General features: G+C 35.4%; 1 protein-coding gene across 1 annotated transcript in view; it reads right to left on the minus strand.

Annotated features, from left to right (window-relative positions):
• Positions 1 to 12,156, minus strand: part of LOC145663213 (vesicle-associated membrane protein 7-like) — a 30,452-nt gene extending 18,296 nt beyond the window's left edge. The window contains exons 1-2 of the mRNA XM_081729568.1: positions 11,777 to 12,156; positions 3,913 to 4,114 (exon numbers count right to left, since the gene is read on the minus strand). Of these exons, the coding sequence (XP_081585694.1) occupies positions 3,913 to 4,114; positions 11,777 to 11,943 (369 nt within the window). The 5' untranslated portion in view covers positions 11,944 to 12,156. The remainder of the gene's footprint in view (positions 1 to 3,912; positions 4,115 to 11,776) is intronic.
• Positions 12,157 to 18,278: the final 6,122 nt, after the last annotated feature.

An 18,278-nucleotide genomic window follows, 5' to 3' on the forward strand; every position in this document is an offset into this window, starting at 1 on the left:
ATACGATTTTGTGTGTGATACCCTTATCACAACTCATCTATCTGCTTTCGATTTGCAACTGTAGATAGATTTAACAGTTTTTGTGGGTTATGTAAATAGCGGCATATCAAAAAGCAGATAGGGAATTGTAGTAAAAGTATCACATGCACAATTGTATTGTCTAGTTCACTACGTTTCTGCTTTTCGAATATTTTTATTAGTTTTGAAGATATTATAGAAAAACTAAAATTAGCGGTAGTTTAATTTCGCTGAAGTGAAGACCCTTAAAAAAAAGTCCTCGTAAAGTGAATCTGCACTCATGAATGCAACTCCTACAATGAGAAACCATTTTTAAGGCATTACGAATTAATTTCGTGAAGAAATAACTACATATAACAAGATAGAACATGATCGTTCCATATACATCATATACAGGCATATTGTCAATCTGTACGCAATAATCTGAGCATGCGCCAAAGTAATAACATGCCAGAACGTCTTAAGAAATCTTTTAAATCAAGAAAAGTGAAAAAAAGTTTGCTCTTTTGAAAAAAAATGTCACGGAATAGTCTCAATCTACGCCAATTTTGGGAAGTCGCCTGTGGTACTTAGCCCTAATATTCTTTAATTTTATAGTTATACAAAACAGATTACTGCTAGTATGCATCAAAATAATGTCAATTGCTTACCGTGTCCACATACTCAATTTTAGTGCCACCGCATAGCGATTTTCGTTTGTTTTCTTTGATATAATGTTGGATAGAAATAGAACAAGTTCTAATTTAGAGCAGTTGTGTCAAATGTTGTAACTAACCCAAAAGTTGCATACAACTTGGTATCATAAATGTTCAAATTCCACTTTGATGAAATATTTGATACAATATATGATGGAATATTTGTTCGTCTATAGTGTCTTTAAAAAAGTTGAGAATGTCTCCATTTCTCGTTTGCAGCCTATTTTAAAGAAAAATTCCCGCATTCCCGCCAGTGCTCAGAATTTCGCATTTTACGGGAAATTTCCCACAATCTGGCATCACTGGCTTAGCTGTGCTTACCACATGACGTCACACGGTGTTCGGCATAGTTCGTAATCTCAGTTTGCGGCGCCCCCCTGCTATATATATCACTATCTGCATTTTCATATATACTTTTGATAGTGTCTGAAGAAGGATATGTTAGATATCCGAAACTGTCACAATTATTATTTTATTATAAAACGTTGCTTTGCTCAGCATTTGTATTTTAGTGTAAATCAGATAAGGTAGGTAATTAGTAACTACTGTAATTAGAGCGAATTAAACACCTTAACATATTTTCTCGCGCTTGCAAGGAGCTTTGCGAGTTACTAGTTTTAAATATTACTTTATTATGAATCTTAAAAAAAAAAAAAAAAAAAAAAAAAAAAAAAAGGCAAAATTTTGCCGCCCTTCGCTCGAGCACAGAATAGCATTTACCTAAATACGGGCCTGGGTGTACCGGGGTACGAATGCAAGTTCCGGTTCCAAGCGGAGCTCTGGAAGGCACAGGTTGAAGTTTCGGACGTGACTGATTCAGAATATAATTCTAATTGTCTCATTAAAGAACCCGAAGTGAATCTTTATGCTGTCTCTTCATAGTTCCATTCCTAATGATACATTGGCCTTGAAAAGTTTGGGTTCGTCCCTCTTTTGTGTCTTCTCTGCCCAAATTAACACTCCTATGTATGTTTACAATAACTGGATTTCCAAGTACTCGGGTGTTTACTAGCCCATATCAAGACTCCAACTAGGCATCGAACTGGGAACTCATGCACATCACTGCTTACCTGAGATACCCACAATATCCGACAACAAAATCTTAATATAAATGCACAGAAATGATATACTGGGTGGATCATAATATCGTACACAACAAACGAAATTTGAATTTTCCTATACAAACTTTCTAACAACTTTTCTTTTATTGTTGCTGAATCAAAAACAACAAACTTTTCACAATACGACGATAAAAATTTAAATTATAAGATAACAAGATTATTAATTTTATATTAATATTTAGTGCACATTCAAATAATTATACTTCTGCTTTACACGATATATTTTTGCCCCTATATTGAATGTACGAGCGAGGCGCGGAGATGAATTTCTTAAACGCAAATAGAAACGAAAAGTTGATTCAAAGTGAAGTGCACATTTTGTACAATACTTAGTTTCCTTTGGTGCATCATCCATTATTGTTATCGACTGACAGACAATACCTTCAAGTACATATGTCCTTTCTGTGATGCTTCTGTATTCCTGAGCGTCACTGCATTTCCTGTGTTGCTTCTAGCTGGCTGTGTGTGGCTGGACACTACCATGAAATTTGTTTATTAGGGTGTGTGAATGAACAGCTGAGCGTGAGCATGGGAGAAAACGCATTGTTAAATTTCGCCAGAAAAATGTAAAACAGATTATTCTTTTTGGGCGTATAGAATTACGATCATTATATTCATTGCTTTTTAGAGTTGAGTTGAGTTGATTTTGAGTTTAACGTCTCTTTCAGCAGCGAGGCTATATGAGACGTGAACCTACTGATTAACGTGGAATCGAACAACTTCTTTCATTTCCTTCAAAACATAGTTTTCACGTAGGAGATAGATTCTTCAGGGGAAACTAAATGATTTTTCGGAAAAAGTTCGACAGGCTTTCGCTACCTTCCAAGGAAGTACGATGTATGATTCGTATATGAAGTAAGTGTCAAACCCACAGAAACTCCCAATAAGAAACAATTTTGTCTTTGCACCTTGCTGAACTATTCCAAGCCGAGTCTAGAAAAAAGAACGAAACAATGGCGTATTATTCAATTAACCAAGAATTACACATAGCAATTCTATATCGTTGTGTTTCCTGGCAGTAATTTTGTCTTGGTATTTTCTTCCTAGGGCTCATTTTCTTTCACAAAACAGTTTGAAACAATACAGGATGGAAATATAATGAGTTTCCATCGAGCAAAATCAAGGAAGTTCGTGATCGTAACTCCCGCGAGGGTCAAAATATTGAAAATAATTTTTAAAAAACTGAAGGAGTATTACGACTGAAAAAGGTAAGTCTACTGTTTGTTTTCTGCAAGTCTATCATTGAAGTAAATATATTTGAAGGATGGGGTAATTAGAAGGATATAGTTCAGAAGAACGACGACTGCAACCAACTAAAGTTATCCTATCATGGAAAAGCTCATGGATTGTCTTACGTAATGTATAACAACGCGTAGTGTAGCATCTTGTATTATATTCAGTTATCCCTGTTCTGTAAATACAAACGAAGTGCTGCGTAACCTTAATATATACATTGATAGTCACAGCTTCTTGGAATAAGGAAGATCCAATAACGCACTTGCTTGATAAAAAGAATTTATGTATGTATTCTGCTCGTACCATTAAGTAATTTTTCTTATGGCTTCCAAACAATGTACAACAGTCCAATTCACAGGCCACTATTTTGCAACAATGTCGATTCAAGTGTTGCTAATCTGGAGAATATGATATTTACCATGATTATTAGGCATGCTATGTATGTAACAACTACATTATCACTTGCATAATATTGCCTTGAACATATATCCATCACACATTACATGCTGGCTTTTAACTGTCATACTGTTGTGAGCTGCACACATGTTCTCTGGAAACATATATTTTAAGGTTATGCCATTAAAGTTGATGGAAAGTCGCCCAAGAATTGAGAACATTGCAAGTTGATGCAAGTTAAGGTATTCTAACTAAAATAAAAACAAATATGTTTATACTGCCTCCTTTTAAACGTGTTTAAAGCTTCATGTGACACGTTATCATTACACAACTGTTACTAATCACATTTTACGGGATATGATTCTCTGAAATGGTTATTGGAATATTAGTAACGTGAATATGTCTAGTGTCGGTGTCAAAATGGATTCCGCTTTGGAAATACTTACCACAAATCTGGATAAGACGGGTCCAAAATCTCTTTCGAATTCATTTGCTGTTGCATACTGGGATCTACTTATTAAACTTGGCTGTTCTTGAAATTTATTCTTTAAATTTTCCAAAAATACAAAAGAAGAATAATGTGTGCTAGAGTTCTCGGTAGCACATAGGTAGACCAAATTGTCTTCTATCAACAAATGGAACTGCCACCTGGAATGGAAACATTTTATTAAGATAGAAATAATAAAGCTCATTAAGGTTGATATATGTTCTTTTTATATTACAAATTCACTGAACACTGGGGACACATTTAAAATTCTCAACGTTAAATCATTTATTCCTAAAATACTTGAAATTTAAAATATACAATTCACAATTCGTAGCTGTCCTATTCGACAAAGCAAAGTACTAATATAATTAGTTAAATAATACAATACATTATTTTCCCCCAACTTTGGAAACAGGCTAACATTATGCTAATCTATAAAATCTAGCACTAAAACTGATGTATGTTCCTATAGACCCATTTCTCTACTTTCCATTCCAATTCTTTGTGACAAAATCATAAAGGACAGACTTTACAAGCTCACAGCCCTTATTTGAACATCGCACAACATGGCTTCCTGCAACAGAAATCATGACTTACCAACGTACCAGTATTTCTTATGCTATAAACTGCGTTTCAGAAACTTCTCAACTGGGCGTAATACATTTCTCAAAAGCTTTCGATACAATTGACATCCATTTGCCTCGTCACAACCTATCCAACAGATTTAATCTTCATGACAAATTCCTGTCTCTGCTACAGGATTATCTTACTGATCATATGCAACGTGTTGTTCTACCAGATGCATCATCAAAATGTGTCCCAGTTCTTTCTGGGGTTCCCCATGGTAGTGTTCTAGGACCACTACTATTTCTTCTTTACATGGATGATCTTCCTTCCTTCCTCTACCATCTACGAACATTCTTCTCTTTGCTGACGTTTGTAAAATTTTCCACAAGATCTCTTCTACAGACAATGCCCTACGACTTCAACATATTCTCGCTAAGCTTAATGAGCGGTGTGCGACTTGGAATGTAAAACTGAATCCTCAAAAATGTCACTCTTAGTATTATTTCTTTGAAGAAAAATATTCACAGATATTGTATTAATAGCAGCCCTATCGAAAAAATTGCGACACATAAAGACCTCGGAATATTATTCGATGATAAACTTATATTCGCTGATCGTACCACTGTTACTGTGAAGAATGCTATGATAATACTGGGTATTCTTGACAGATTTACCGCAGATTGTGAAACAAGAGTTAATGTCGAAACAATGGGTTTAATATTAAAACCGAAAGTGGTAGATCTAGAATTTCCGGTTGCAACACAGGATAAAGTCGAAGATGGAACTTTTTTTTAAAAAAAAAGATGCTGAATCTATCTTTGTATCTATTGCAGCTTTTGATCAGAATTAAAATCGGGAGATCTGTACATTCCTACAACTTCTAGTTTTCCATAAAAGGTTTTAAAATGAATGCAGAACACAATAGGCAGCGAGTTCACTGTTCTTTACAGGTTTACTTCTCTTCTCCCCTCCCCCCCCCCTCTTCCTCTCTCGGAGTTGAAACATCGCCCTGCCCTGGAGATAAGATAAATTAAATAGTGCTAGTGCACACCCAACTAGAACTGAGTATTTGATTTCTCCCCGAACAAATTTTTCTGGAAGATAACGTGAGCGAGTACACCACTTATCTTTATAATGAGGATACAAGCAAGGTTTAATAAAGTTTCCTAATTCAAGATATGACTTATATCCACTAATTTGAGCCTGATAACAACAGTTTTGAAAGCAATGGAACATACACATCATCTCCGTTCCCAAAATAGTTCATGCGAGACTGTTGGGCGCAAGGTGATGGCTGCTGTTTTATGGAAGTCTGAGGGCATTCTTATTCTTATGATGGACTCTGTACCAAACGGTGACTGGAGTATACTATTGTGAATTATTAAGATGATTAAGTGAGGAAAGAAAATGTGAGATTGCCATGAAAGGAAGATTCAAACTGTTCTAATGTACCAACATAAAGTTTATAGATGTAATAGCAAACTGCAAACAAATAATAAAACGTTGCCTCATCAAAATTAATACCCTCAAACATTTTTCTGTTCCCTCTTTTAATAATAATAATAATAATAATAATAATAATAATAATAATAATAATAATAATAATAATAATAATAATAATAATAATAACTACGTTTTAGTAGTGATGAAAGAATTACTATGGCTGAAAGTGATTTCCTAACACTGGGATTCCGGATCTCTATAGATCGATGTAAGTAGGATTACAATGGGAAATATAGAAAAACTTTCATCTCTGTGCGACTTTTATTTTGGTTAAATTAGAAAGTTGTCGATCACACCCATATAATACATGACGAACACCAGTGAAGTTTATAGTTATTCAGCTACATGTGGTATAAGATCCTATAAAATCCTTTCAAACATCCTATTAGCAAGATTGACCCCCATACGCAGATGCAATTGCCGGAGATTATCAGTACGGATTTCGACAAAATCGATCAACTATCGACCAAATATTTACCATTCGACAAATACCCGAAAAGAAGTGGGAATACAATACCCCGGTACATCAATTATTTATTGAATTTAGAAAGGCTTACGACTCGGTTAGAAGAAAAATATCGTACAACATTCTTACAGAATTTGGAATACCGAAAATGCTAATTAGATTAATTAAGATATGTTTAAATGAATCCCAAAGTAAAATCCAGGTAGGAAAATTTTTGTACACGACCTCTCACATCGAGAATGGCCTGAAACAAAGAGATGCGTTGTCGCCATTATTATTCAACTTTCTCCTGAGGTACGCTATAAGGAAAATCAAAGAAAGCGACAACGGCCGAGAGCTGAATGGTATTCACCAGGTTATGGCGTATACTGGTGATGTAAATTTAATAGGGGATGATAGAAGAACAATAGAAAGAAATGCACAGGTTTTATTAAACGCTCGCAGAGACATGGGTTTAACATGGGTTTAGAAGTAAATGCAGAAAAAACGAAATACATGGAAGTGCGTCGGGATAAAGTGCATACTTTCAAATATCTAGGATCAATATTAACAGACGAAAATCCTATTCACGAAGAAATTAAATGTCGACTAAAAGCAGGAAGTTCGTGTTATTATTCAGTTCAAAATCTTCTATTGTCGGGAGTTCTGTCGAGGAATTTGAAGTTTAAAATATATAAAACGATAATCATGCCTGCTGTTCTGTATGGTTGCGAAACATGGTCGCTTCAACTGAGGGAAGAACGTAGATTGAAAGTATTTGAGAACAAGTTTCTGAGACAAATATCGGGACACCAAACGGTACAGGAATGGGAAATGGCGGAACTTCATAACGAAGGACTACATAATTTATACCGTTTACCAAACATTGTTAGGATCATCAAATCTAAGAGGCTCAGGTGGGCAAGTCATGTAGCCAGGATGAAAGAAAGTAGAAACGCTTTCAAAGTCTTAACTGGAAGAGCAATCGGAAAATGACCATTAGGAAGACCTAGGAGCAGATGGGAGGACAATATTAAGGTAGATCTCTTAGAAACAGGAATACGAAGGAGAAACTGGATCCAGCTGGCTAAGGATAGAAATCAGTAGAGCAGCATTGAACCATGGAGTTAAGTTAGAAGATGGGAGATAGGGCAGAAGAAGGTCTTTCCTCTTCCAGAAAAAAAAAAAAAAAAAAAAAATCGCTTGTTGATAGCCTCAACTCTATTCAACCAAATACGCAAGAAAAATTCGGGAATGTCCCCATCTCCTTTTTAATGCAACAGTTTTCCCATTTTCAGTGTGTAATTATCTAGTTGTAGCGTTGAGAAAATAGACCCTTTAGTAATTCCCGTTTTAATGTGAAGTGATCGCAGTGTCTTTAATTTAAATTATGGATTAGAAAAAACAAACAAAAAAATCTAATTTGCGCATTTGCAATTATCAAAGGAGATTTTGTTTCTTTTTTTCAATTCAAGTCTTTTCCGTTTGTATGTGTGTAATTATCCATATCTAATGTTGATTTTTTCTCTTTCAATCGTAACGTTTTTGATTTGTGCATAACTGGCACAGTGAAAGATATTTTATTACTTGTTTTACTAATACGCGTGTATGTACTACACAAAGGGAACGTAATCGCATTGCTTTTTGTTCTAGATTGCAGATGAGCACCGTTACTGTCAATTTGATGAAGCGCGAAAAAAAATCGTTAAGCATGATTTTCCTACATACTTTTTGAACTGTATTCTGTTCTTGAGGATCTTTTCATCAACCCTGCTGCAAAGTGATCATGGAAAAGCAGCAAAGCTTAGCTACACGCAAGGTATGTTTACATGCCATATGAAATATTTTTTTCACCATCCTCGCCTATGCGTATACCTATCATCTCTGACGCGCCTACTCCCCACAGGCGCATACTGCGTGAGCCTCTCTCCTGCACTCCTGCTTTGATTTGGTTAAATAACACTCATGCTTCTTAGTGGGTACCCAGCACACGAGTTGGCTCGTTTTTCAGTCAGTTCGTGTCTTATGTAGTGCAGATTTTATGCCAAGCTGTATCCTCCCGCATAAGATAAGGTTTTAATTCCATTGAAACACTAGTTTCGTTATTTCTAAATATGACAGAGTTTGCAACACTGAACAGTTGAAAGGTACTACTTTTACGCTGTAATAGAATATGGATGTATAATTAGTTAGTGAAGAATAAAGCAGGAAATTAACAAATATTTGCGGAATACAATTACAGCTGAAGTAAGGAAGGCAAGTGTGAGGGATTATGAGTAACTTATATTAATTTTTAAAGCAGTTAGGACAATAGTATGTGCTATCCTATTTTATGGGGAATATTTATGTAATATTGACTTTCCTTAGCAGGGAAGGGATTCTTACTGCTTTAGAAAGTGTTTTTAAAGGAGGAGGAGTACTATTGGGAGCAGACTGACTTTAGGAGAGTTGACTATAAATACAACGTCTGGATATATGGCATAAAAGCTAGTGCATAAAACATGAACCAACTTAAGAACACAAATGGTATCTACTCGAGTCAGGGGAGAAGCAAGTGGAGGGGAAGGTGGCTTGCGTGGCAGGGCGGGGTGCATCTGAGAGGAGCAGGATCTTAATGACGGAGGTATACGAAAAACACTTTATATGGCATAAAAACACAACTTATATGATTCCGTATGACCACTGTACACTTCATTTGATCGTGGCGCTTCTTACGGACTACTACGTGTTAAAAAAAAAAAAAATGCACTTTGTACTTCGTATGCTTCTACCTTATTATACATGTCAAATTCATTGAAACCAAAATGTTTCGTCCTTTCGAACTTCTGGTAATGCAAACTTCTGTTTTAATTGCCTTTGATATATGAATACCACATCACTGAGTTTCGCTAATCCGTTACACTGCTTTCGGACATTATCACCGTTGCTAGTAGGTTACTTCAGACCACGCACTAGAACGAGTCGGATAGCTGTTGAACACTTTGAACCCTCTCCGGATACTTCGATTGGATTAACTGCTGCAACGAAGATATGTCATCATGAGAAAGAAAAGGGGGCTAATAAAGGTCATCAGTGCATGATGATTAATTAGGAAGAAAAACGAAGTTAAGTTCTGAACTATATGGGTTCCCGTATTGATGTCATATCAGGTAGATAGGCAACAGAACATAGATGACAGTGTTTCAAATTCACTGTCTTATTAAACTATCCCAATCCATGTGGGCATAAACTTTTAAAATGTATGGCATAAATACGTTACTTGATTTCACAATAGAATTGCACAGTCAGAAACAATATTAACTACAGGTTGGAGCTATCGTTTCTTATACCTTCAACCCATACCTATTGTTTCTGACTGAACAACTAATGAAGATGTCTCTCTTCAGGAATGTCAGGGATCTTACCTCTGACATGTACAATAAGGTAGAAATACAAAATCGAAAGTGCGCTCGTCATTACGTAATACCCATAACGAAGACATAAATAAAGTGCTATATGAAGGCAGTATACAAAGCGATTATAGATGTGTCGTAAAACTGTGTCACACATAAGGTATTTTCCTATTATCCTTGTTTAAGAGTATACCCACCATCGTTAACGTGTATGCTCCCTACGCTACAGCTCGGGTCGTGATTTTTAGTGGCGAATAGGCTGTAGAACACAGCCCCCACCCCCACCCATATAGGTTAGGAGCTAGGTTGGTTCCTTTCTGCACCAAAGTTTAATATTTAATTCACACAGTATTGCCGAGCGAGCGTCAGCGAGTGAAGGCGGTTTAGAGCCCGCAGAGCACGTTATTTCTTGTCTTCATTACAGCTAAATGGGAAAAGGGACCTGTGTTCTAGACACTTGCCTTAGTGGCCACCTAGCGAAGGTTGATTTGTGTTCTTAAGATAATCCGTGTTTTATACACTGCCGTTTTCATGCTAACATACTGTAATTACACACAGTTCTTCTAAAGTCAATTTGCACTTATGTAAGTTAAGAAATATTCGAGATTAACAGGTTAACCGTTAAAGAGTAAGGCTAACCGTTACAATACACGCTCGTGCAGCGCATCCATAAGAACGGCCGCTTTAAAAAGGATATAGTAGAGTAGGGAACGGTAGAGTAAACTAAGGCCTGGTAAGTTTAGGGTTAGGAAAGTTTGGTCTCATTTTGTTAAAATTAACAGAGTGTAATTTCTCGTCTCAGCGTATGGATACCAACTGGAATGGGCATTATAAAACGGAACCAAGTGTAAACGATGGAAATAGAAAGAGGAGTAATTCTAGGTAAGGTATATTAAAATAATACTAAACAGCAATATAACGTTATAAATAGGTTCATGGGAGTCTATTCTGGGTCCTCAACAGCGGAAGATTAGCCCTTTGATTATTTAGAATCATGACTTTCAACACTGCCTGTTATAGCTTTTAACTGTAGGTACTTATGTGCTTACAAGTATACACTTCATATTACATTTCTCACGTTTTATGCATTTTACAGGAAAGATCCACATATATTCCGATTTCTTGTATGTTCTTCGTCCGAAATCGGAATTCATATTTCTTCCGTAAATTTTACAAAACTGTGCCACCATAAAATCGGATAGCACGCAATAACGTTTAAAACATGTTCCTTCGATCACAGGGGACCATCAACGCAACCTTTGCCCAGGACTAATTCCCTTTCTCAAATAGACGTTTGTCAGCTCCTTTGTGTGCACCGATGGACAGGTCTTTACTTTGGCCACTTCATTAAATTTTTTCCATCCTTCGATTCAGTGATTTGTTCTTTCGTTCCGCACAATTTTATAAAAATGGGTCGGAACTTCCCTAACCTTAAGCCAATCCGATCCTACTCCTACCCTACTTATCCATTATTTTGGGTAGGCCTGCTTCCTTGCTTTAAACGTTAGATATATATACAAATTTGATTGATTAATGACAGTAGAAAATTACTTTCACGGTGTGGTTGATGCTATTTGTTAAATAATTATCGACCAATAATAAAAGTAGTGAAAATATATTTACTCCTTATTATACCTTTTAGCGTTTATATTTTAAAATTTTTTGGGTAGTCCCGTACCACCGTACCTACCCGCTAAAGCCGCCATTGTTCCTATCTTGCTCTACTCTACTACACTATACCCTTTTAAAGCGGTCCTACTCATCGATGCGTAGCTGGAGCGTCGGGAAAGAACAAATCGCTGAATCGAAAAACTGAAGAAATGGTCAAAGTAAAGACTTCCCCACCGATGATTTAACCTATAGAAATCGAACTTCTTGTTTCTTACACGAAAAAGTATTTTCAAATATACACGTACCTGCCTGAGGGACATGTTAACTTTGTATTCACTTCTGATGACACAGAATTTAAAACTGAGAGAGCAGCATCACAATAATTTCCAGATTCTGTCTGATAACTAACCAAGACTACAGGACCTCGTGCTACACAACAAAACTGAATTATTTGATTGTTTGGCAAAGGCATGTCAGCTGTTGGGAAGATAACACTCAATCTCGGAAGACAACTTTTACATTAATACGCAAATGCAATGTTCTCTTCAATTTTCCATTACGTGTATTTCTTATGCAATTATAAATGTGTCCACAAAATACATATCACATATTCTTCCTAATCGGGTAATATTTACTTTAGGACAAGACGATAGACGAATGCATGACAGTCTTCTTTCTTCCAGCGTTACCAGGTTCAATGTGACCACCCATCAAAAAATATTTCGTACTAACTTATGCAGAAAAAAGTACTAGATCTGGGGGGAAAAGTACTAAAATTTTATCTGCTCCCGTTTCACCCAATTTATAACATTTTACGATATTTTACGATCTTATTGGAAGGTTTCCAGCAGCTCCCCTTCCCCTGTGGGTCGGGAGCAACCTCCCAGTCTTGACAGAACCTCCAACTTTATTTTTTTTTACAGTCAAAATTCGATACAAACCTTGCACACCAATTACAACCTCCCAATTTACACTCCCAAACTAAAAATCCTGCCGGTATCCAAATTAATTGTCATATTAGAACTCACTGTAAAATTACTGAAGTAATATAAGTATGATAAATATAGAGGATATCGGGAGAAAATAAGAAAATCCATAAAATGAGCTTATTGAACAAATCTAGTTTTAATTCCTTAATAGCCTACTATTTAAACGGATCACCAAATATGCAATATTGTTTACTTTCGTCATTTATTAGTTTTAACCCTTCGTTCTTTGACACATCTGAATTTCCTATTTTCCCCAATAGAATGAACTATAAAGTTGCCAAAATTCCTTCTCGTTGGAGGAGGTGACCGAAAGGCACCTATCTCTCACTTCCACTCTTGTAAAAACCACAGTTGAAAAAAAGTAGAAAAATTTACCAGGAACAGTGAAATTTTCGTACATTGCCAGATTTTCATGAGGGTCTAGGTCAAAACTCCCAAAGCCAAAACTCCCACAATCAAGAAGTGTCAAAACGCCCACGGAATTGATCATAATTCCCACACAAATGGACAAAACACCCACACATAGCAACGGTCACAATCCCAACATAAATGGACAAAACTCCCACACAAATGGACAAAACTCCCACACGTAGAAATTGTCACAACCACCACACAAATGGACAAAACTCCCACACAATCGGACAAATCTCCCACACTTTGAACTGGTTGCACGTCTTGTAAGTTTCACACGCTGAAAATAATAAAAAGAATTACAAGGGAGTTTTGACCGTTTGTACATTTAGGAGATTTGTCCATTTGTGTGGGAATTAAGACCGTTTGTGTGGGCGTTTTGATATTTCGTGAGTGTGGAAGTTTTGGCTGTGGGAGTTTTGTCCATTTGTATGGCGGTTGTGACAATTTCTGCGTGTGGGAGTTTTGTCCATTTGTGTGGCAAATTTGTCCATTTATGTGAGGATTGTGACCGTTGTTATGTGTGGGAGTTATGACCGTTGGGGGTTATGATGCTTACCTGTGTGGGAGTTTTGGCTGTGGGAGCTATGACCGTTCGTGCATTTGGGAGATTTGTCAATTTGTGTGGGAGTTATGAACGATTGTGTGGGCGTTTTGACATTTTTTGAATATGGGAGTTTGGCTGTGGGAGTTATGACCGTTCGTGGATTTGGGAGATTTGTCCATTTGTGTGGGGGTTATGACCGTTTGTGTGGGCGTTTTGACATTTTCTGAGTGTGGGAGTTTTGACCTGCTCCCTTTCATGAGATGTTTTCTCACCCAAATGTATTTCTGAGAAACGAAGAGGCGGAGAAAAGTACTAGATTTATTGGTGAACGTACTAGAACACTAAAATATTTTAAAAGGTACTAGATATAGTACGAAAGTACTAGCGGTGGTCATACTAACCAGGTTCAAGGTATTTTTCTTCCTTCTCTTCGGAAGTTTGGTTCCTGAAAAATAGCGTTTAAAAATGAACATGTACTGCTTTTTTCATTTAACATTGTCCATTTTCTTTTTCCGCCAAAATTCAAGAAGTCATTTGTTTTTTCCATTTCTTTTTCACTTAGTTCCTTTCCATTTATATTAAAGCCTAGCCGCCAAGCTAATTTAACCAAATTCTCTTCCTTTTCAATGTAATCTTTCCATTTCCATGTTTTCCGTATTTTCAGAGTTTCTTCACATTTTTAAAATTAAATGTTCCAGTGTTTCATCTTCTTTAAAACATAGTTGACATTTCGTTCACTTCTTTAAAGTTTTTCAATCTTACCCCTGTATCAAGGCTTCCTGACTTGACTTTGAAAAGCAAAATGCTCCTGCGGAAGATAGGATACATAAAATGATATTCCTTCAGCCAGTAATACTTAACGAAGTTGCTCAAATAATTTCAAAGCAAAAAGACAAATAGTCCGTAGGTTTTGATAACATTCCAATGACAATAGTGAAGAAAAGTTTCGCTTATATAGAGGAACCTTTGACATATCTTATAAATCTTTCCTTTTCATCAGGACAGTTTCCTCAAAAATTATAATTAGCACGAATTAAGCCAATTCATGAAAAAGATGATAGGTATAAAGTAGAAAACTATAGATCCTTTGCCTTACTTTCGCCCTTCTCAAAAATCAATCGAATCAACTATGCAAAAACGTATAGTAAGCTTTTTGGAAAAATATAACATAATAGACTTACTCAAAATGGTTTCCAACGCAAAAAGTCAACTGAGACGGCGATATTTAATTATCTCGATTATATTCGGGATGCATTAGACGACAGGAAAAAATGTACTGGCATTTTTCTTGACTTAACTAAGGCATTCGATCTTGTTTCGCATCAAATACTCCTCGAAAAATTAAACAATAACGCTGTAAGAGGAGTTGTAAATAAATGGTTCTAAAGCTATTTAGAAGATAGAAATCAAGCCGTAGAAATTGATTACACAGATCAGCGGGGTACAAGTTTGAAATATACCTCTGACATCAAACCAATAAAATGCGGGGTGCCACAAGGTTCGATCTTAGACCCTACTCTCTTTATAATTTTCATCAATGATCTTCCAGCTTACATAAAAACAGCCAAACCAACCATGTTTGCTGACGATACAAGACTAGCCATTACGGAATACACTGACACTAAAATGAAAGTTAGTATCGAACAAACAATAGAAGAATTAAACTAATGGCTTGAAAATAATAAATTAAAATTAAATACCAATAAAACTACAGTAATAAACTTTCATCACTCTCGAAATACAAATGTAAATAATCCAATCATATCTATTAAAAATAAATTTATAGATAACGTTAAAGCAACGAAATTTCTAGGACTCTGGGTAAGTGATACACTAACGTGGGATAGGCACGTACCTGTACTCCAAAAGAAACTTTGTAAAGTGCACTATGCCTTAAAAAGTGTGAAGACATCATTCAACATATCAGCATTAAAAGTAATTTATCATAGTCAGTTTGAGAGTCTACTTACGTATGGAATAGTACACTGGGGAAACGCAGCAGAAAGTAAGACAATTTTTAAGATTCAAAAAAGGGTACTGAGAACAATGAAAGGTACAAAATCAAGAGTATCATGCAAAAGAATATTTCGTGAGCTTAAAATTCTCCCACTGCCATGTCTATATATTACGAACGGCAATCTTTATAAGAAAATACCTGAAACATTCTCTTAAATGCAACAATGACATTCATACATACAATACCAGAAACAAAAGCGGTTTTGCAATTTCCATTCATAATATAGCACTTTACCAAAAAGGTCCAAAATATACAGAAACTCAAAATCTGATCACCTTTTTAAACAAAGACTAACAAAGTACCTACAAGAGCACTGCTTTTATACTCTCACGGAATTTTATGAACATGCTCAAGCTAGAAACTTGTAGTTGTATGAATCAACAGGAAGGTATTTATTTTATTATTACATGAGTAGTCATACTTATGTATATATTATTATAATCAAATGTCTTCAATACGTGTTTCCTAAATACTAAATGAAGATAGCATAATGTAAAGAAAAAACTACAGCTTCTCGCACTATGAATAAAACCAGGTAGATGAATAGATAAGGTATGGTATTTCTATGTATATATGTATCATGTTGTAAGACTAATGTGATGTATAAGGAACTATAGTAGTAGTTTATTATATAGACAATAATAGAATTTGACATGTTCTATTGGTTCTATACCGCAAGTACAGATGTAAAATACTGCGGTTTCCTGAACGCAAAATAAATAAATAAATAAATAAATTATTGTCCATATAATTTATTTTCTCATAACGCTTTTTATAAGTGTAACTGCTTTTCTTGACTACTTCTTCATATCACTTTTCCTGTGCTTTTTCTTTAATTGTTTTTACTGTGATTTTCCCCCAATTTTAATAATTCTCTTCTCTGTGCCAGCGGGTAGCTTGATCATATTTTCTTTCTAATATCCTAACTCTCCTAAACCATTTTGTATTCTTCCCTTTTCTCATATGTTCAGTGGCTTCATGCACAACTTCTACTAATCTTGTTTCTTCCATAAATTTTAATCTTCCAATATATTTTATTTTACTCGTAACTTCTCTTGTTTCGAAATCAGTCCATCCCATCTCTCCTGTCATTGTTAGATTTGCACTTATTTGCTCCTAGGGCAAACCTTCCTATTTGATTTTGTGCTTGTTGTAAAATATTCCTGGTTTTATCCGTTAAAGTTATTACTTCATTTGCATATGTTAGCGCCAGTACTACTACTTGTTTCCAAAGTATTCTTGACATCTCATATCTGTTGTATGACAACATTGCGTTATTTATTATAATTGAAGGGGTGGATTCCAAAACAGCCTGAGTCATTTTTGTCAATTTTGAGATATTTTTTCTATTAAGTTCCATTTCAGAATCTCTGTATATTGAACTGAGTTTCATGCCAAAAACCCATTAATCAAATTAATTGTAGGCGAAAGAAAATAGCCTTGTTTACCAAAATGTCCTTAGCCAACAGTATTCTCCGAAGTTATTTTCTGACTCATGTCTAAAAATACTTATAAAACTCTTGCTATAGATGATAATTTCACCGTTATCTTACGAAAAGTAGACGATTACAATTTTCGTTTATGTAGATTACTTTTCTTTTGCACAAATAGAATGGAAACACAAACAAGAAAATCGTCTGCTGAAAAATATACTTTTTTGACTTAGGCTCTTTTGGAATTGAGCTTTGCAATTGCAGTATATTTTAGTAGTTTACACGAAAAACACAAAGAATGAACGCAATAATAACGAAACAAGGAAAAAATACAATGCGATGTAAAGTGCTTGGACTCTTTTGACAAATCACTCAATGTCGCGCTTTCCTTGCATGCAGGTTTTGATGGTGTAAACGGTACCAGCGTGGGCTCAAGTTCACGGTGTCCTCAGATCGATTCCCCTTGAAGACATACTTTTTATTTTCTTTACAACAATAGAAGTTTTTTAATTATCCAGTCATCCGAGAAAAGGAAATTGTATAAAAACCCAATATTTCACTTTTGTATTCATATTATCGCGAAGAAATATGATCATTTCTTGGAGTTCAAACCGTAGACAATAAGTTAGTGAATAATGTTTTCCGGTCTTTTCATAAACAATGTCCAGTGTGTTGTCGTCGGCAGAGCTCCACACTATAGACCTTAAAGTCGCAAGTTTCTGAGGGAAACAGTGTCCCATTATTATTATTATTATTATTATTATTATTATTATTATTATTATTATTATTATTATTATTATTATTATTATTATTATTATTATTATTATTATTACTAGAATGACAAAAGAAGGAAAGAAAAATACACATAGTCGAAGCTATTGATAGGAAAAGAAGAGATATACTTTATGTCAGATTCTTTTTAGGTTTACATATGAACGTAATAATAGTATTACATTTATGAAGTGACAGATAGAATTATTATTTCGTGAGAAAAAGAAATGAAGTATAAATAGACCTATTTGTTAGCTGGTAGCAGTAATGAATTTTGTTTCGTCCTTCTTCTAGATAGGTTGAGTTGATTTTGAGTGTAACGTCCCTTTCAGCAGCAAGCCTATATGAGACGGAACCTACAGATTAACGTTGAATCCGAACCACATGAGCTAATGCCGGGAATTGAACACGGGTCTTTTTCTGATAGGAAGGTGAGGTGACACCTTGAATAGACTCGTTCTTGGGACTAGAGTTGTAAGTTCGATCACTATTTGTAATTTGTGTTATTCCTTTAATGTTGTATCAACGTTGCATGCAACGTTAAAGCTAATAATAACTTGTTGGCGAAATCACATCTTAAATTTGAAAACCGAGGTAGTTGTGTAAATTCGCACACAGATCGAGGTAACAAAGCCAGAG

Source organism: Thermobia domestica, chromosome 10 (assembly GCF_964235325.1).
Source record: "Thermobia domestica chromosome 10, izTheDome1.hap1.1, whole genome shotgun sequence".
Lineage (NCBI taxonomy): Eukaryota > Metazoa > Arthropoda > Insecta > Zygentoma > Lepismatidae > Thermobia > Thermobia domestica.